At 58.2% G+C, this 3,896-nt stretch overlaps 1 protein-coding gene across 1 annotated transcript; it reads right to left on the bottom strand.

Annotated features, from left to right (window-relative positions):
* Positions 1 to 2,049: 2,049 nt before the first annotated feature.
* LOC119338566 (hydrophobic protein LTI6A-like) lies at positions 2,050 to 2,907 on the bottom strand. Its single transcript, XM_037610879.1, has 3 exons — positions 2,776 to 2,907; positions 2,542 to 2,650; positions 2,050 to 2,084 (listed from the first exon to the last, which is right to left on the bottom strand). The coding sequence occupies exons 1-3, from the start codon at positions 2,863 to 2,865 to the stop codon at positions 2,050 to 2,052; spliced, it is 234 nt and encodes a 77-aa protein (XP_037466776.1). The 5' UTR covers positions 2,866 to 2,907.
* Positions 2,908 to 3,896: the final 989 nt, after the last annotated feature.

The raw sequence follows: 3,896 nt of genomic DNA, 5'->3' as shown, positions 1-3,896 counted from the left end.
AACTAATTGCCGCTTTGATGTGTTTTAAAAATGTATAGCCCATTTTTCATTACTGATGGGCCATTTTCTCGGCCAGCCGAATGAAAGCTCTCCTCGTCTTGAAAGATTTGCAGCCCAACAGGCCTGATAAAGCGACTTACTTGGCAAATCACAAAAAACTGGGATGTGGTCGTGGACCCAGCTGTCAGCCTCTCCACGTACAGTACTCTTCCGATGAAAGTCGTTCCTTGACCACGTTGATCACGCCGCGTGGAGAGCACCACGATGATGGACGACGACGAGGCCTAGGAAAGGGACGACGCGGAGCCGGGGAAGACGCGGCAGTGGAAACGCGCGCGGAGAGGAGTACGAGGGTTCACTGGTTCGGCTGCGGTGTGAGGCTGCCATCACCGCAGGGCCTGGCCAGCGGTGGGAATAGTAGGGGGCGGTTAGTCCTCCGCGGCAGCACAGCTGGCCACGGGAGGCAGGAGCATGAGGCACGACCGGCGCTGCTTTGGGCGGCTGGACCAAGAAGACCAGAGGTTGAAGAAGCACTACGGCCGTTGGATGGACATCGTACGGTCACTGGAGCTAGAATCGTTCATATTGACTAGAGAAAAATTTACTGTAGGTCACTAAACTTGAGCTGGTTGACAGTTTAGTACCACTACTTCAAAATACCCGAACTACGGTCCATGTACTTGCGTACGGGGTTCACTTTGGTCCATTTATATGATTTCGTCTACGTATTTGCTGACTTGTCCAAGTCAGTGGCCGCCAGCTCGCTTTGACCGCCACCTGGTCATGCCTAGGGTGAATACTAGTCCATCCGGGTTTTTTTTTTTAAAAACGCCAGCGCGTCGGGTTCCTCCGCTCCCTCGGCCTCGGCCCCGGCCCCGACGACCTCGCCGCCTACCCGCTCGCCCTCGGCTGCAGCGTCCGCAAGAACATGGTCCCCGTCCTCGACTACTTTGGCAAGATCGGCGTCCGCCGCGGCCGGAGCACCTGGCGGCGCACGCGCGGCTGGTCAAGTCGGCGACGCGGACCCGTTCGTCGTCAGCACCGTCATGCGCGCCTACCTCCGCGCCTCGCTCCCGCTGCAGGCCCTGCTTGTCCTCCGCGGGCTCCTCCCGCGCGCGCCCCGCCTCCTCGCCAACTCCTTCTCCCTCTCCCTCGCCCTCCGCCGCGCTCGCCTCGTCCTCCGCCGCGACCCGGCCTCTCGGCGCCTCGCTCCACGCGCGCGCGGTCAGGTCCGGCTTCGCCGCCGCCGACCTCTTCGTGCGCACCGCGCTCGTCGAGATGTACGCCAAGTCGGGCCGCGCGGAGCTCGCTCACGCCGCGTTCGACGAGGCACCCCGCCGGGACGTGTTCCTCTGCAACGTCATGCTCGCGTCCTACGTCGCGCGCGGCGAGGTGCCGGAGGCGAGGAGGGTGTTGGACGGAATGCGGGACAGGGACCTGGTGTCCTGGAACACGATGATCCACGGGTACGCCGTGAGAGGGGACGTCAGCATGGCGAGGGAGATATTCGACGCGACAAGCGACAGGGACGCCTTCTCGTGGATCTCGATGATCTCCGCGTATGCCAAGGGCCGTCGGTCCAAGGATGCGAGCGGCGCGCGTCGCTCCAGACTGCATCACCATGGTCAGCATGCTCTCGACGTGCAGCGACATGGGGGCGCTGACCATTGGTGCAGAGGTACACCAGTTTGTCGAGAGCCACAGGGTTGAGGTAGACATGAAGCTCGGTACTGCTCTGGTCGACATGTATGCCAAGTGTGGTGACATTGAGAATTCTTTGAAGGTGTTCCGCGCTATGCCTGTGATGGACGTGCTTACTTGGAAATAGTAAAAGCCAGGGCGGCAACGTGGAACTCACCAACGCTACAGCACGGGGAACTCGCCAACCAACAAAACCAATCGGATGGAAGGAAAATTGCGCAAGGAACGCTCGAGAACAACTGAAAACTTCTCCACCAATCAATTGATTGATTAATAATTAATTAATCAAAGTTCAAAGTACATGGACGACGAAAATGCGCGGAGGAACAACACAACTGAATGGATACACTACACTGGAGAAGGGAAGGTGACAGGAGAGGAGGCTAATCATCAAGCACGGACAACAACACAGATGTACAACAGCATCAAAACACACGTAGGCAGCACCATGAACCGTGGCTCCCGTCTCAGACAAACGGCTTGTACTAGTCTACTAGACACAGAACAAGTTCGCCATGGTTCACCTGGCACAAAGAAGAAGCAGAGAAGCAGAGGTCAGTTCAGGATTTTCCTCGCAGTTTTCTGAACCAAAAAAAGCTGGTTCCTCTGTTTTTGGAACAGAGATGGGAGTAACAAGAGGCTGCAGGGCGCTTCTCTTTTGGTTTTGCAAAATTCTTTTGCTTGGAAGATGCATCATTTGTTGTGTGGTTCACACGACGGACTATATCTGTTTAGGTCTTTATACAGAAAAAATTGTCTTTGTAAATTCTGTAGAGGACTCTACAGAACAGAAAATACCCGGGAAACATAACAAGTTCCCCCAAGGTTAGGCATGCATACCTAGAGGCAGGCAGAGGTGAGGAGCCCCTCCGGTGATGACCCAGACGGCGTAGATGATGTCGGGGAGGTAGCCGAAGAAGGTGAGCAGCAAGCAGATCCAGAACTCGATCTGCAAAACCACGTTCAGCAGCACGAGCAGTCAATTAGCCCAACTCTCGACGGAATCACGAGCCCACTGCGAAGTTAAACGTGCAGCTAGGGCGGGGCAGGGACAGAGCTGGGTCGGGCGCTCACCCCGCAGGCGAACTTGAAGAAGACGCCGAGCGGCGGCAGGATGACGGCGAGGATGATGTCGATGCAGTTGGCCGTCCCCTCGTCCGCCATCTTCCTTCTTCCTTCTCTTTCTCGAAGCGCCGAAGGGAAAGCCAAGGGAGATGGTGTGAACAAGGAGCGCGAGACAGGTAGGTGGAGTAGAGTGATGTGGCGGTGGTGTGTGATGTCCAGACGAGGCCGGGATTATAAAGACGGCGAGGCAACGGGGAGAGGGCGACCGTTGGCGAGGTTGCGTTACGTGCCCGGCTCGTGCGGCGGTGCGGGCGGGCGGCCGCGGGATGATGCTCCCATCCCATGAGCCGAGCCGGCAGGCGGGGTTGGATCATGTGGGAAGAATCGGATGCTACGGCGGTGCCCTCGTGCGGTCGTGCGCCCGCTTCGCTGTTGGTTCGGCTCCAACGGCCGGCGCCGACCCCCTTCACGACCAGAAATTGCTACCCAGATGACGCCGCCGATCTGCCGCCTGGCGACGCCGATGCCGACGAGGTAGGCGACGGAGGTGCTCATGGTGCCCTCGAGCACGCGCGGCACGTCGCCGGGCTTGACGTCCATCCACTGGAGGTACTCGACGACGGGCGCGAGGTCGACGACGATGCTGGCGTGGAGCACCTGCGGGTAGCGGCGGAGCAGGTGCGGGAGCTCCGGCCGCGGCGGAGGCCGATCTTGCCGAGGTAGTCGAGGACGGGGACCATGTTCTTGCGGACGCTGCAGCCGAGGGCGAGCGGGTAGGCGGCGAGGTCGTCGGGGCCGGGGCCGAGGCCGAGGGAGCGGAGGAACCCGACGCGCTGGCGTTTTTACAAAAAAAACTCGGATGGACTAGTATTCACCCTAGGCATGACCACGTGGCGGTCAAAGTGAGCTGGCGGCCGCTGACTTGGACAAGTCAGCAAATACGTAGACGAAATTGTATAAATGGATTAAAGTGAACCCCGTGCGCAAGTACATGGACCGTAGTTCGGGTATTTTGAAGTAGTGGTACTAAACTGTCAACCAGCTCAAGTTTAGTGACCTACAGTGAATTTTTCTCTATTGACTAAGTTGACAAAGCCCTTCGTCCCCGTCAACTTAGTAGGCCCAGAAGT

This window comes from Triticum dicoccoides, chromosome 7B, assembly GCF_002162155.2.
Source record: "Triticum dicoccoides isolate Atlit2015 ecotype Zavitan chromosome 7B, WEW_v2.0, whole genome shotgun sequence".
In the NCBI taxonomy this organism is placed as follows: Eukaryota; Viridiplantae; Streptophyta; class Magnoliopsida; order Poales; family Poaceae; genus Triticum; species Triticum dicoccoides.
This window is presented reverse-complemented; position numbering and strand designations above follow the sequence as displayed.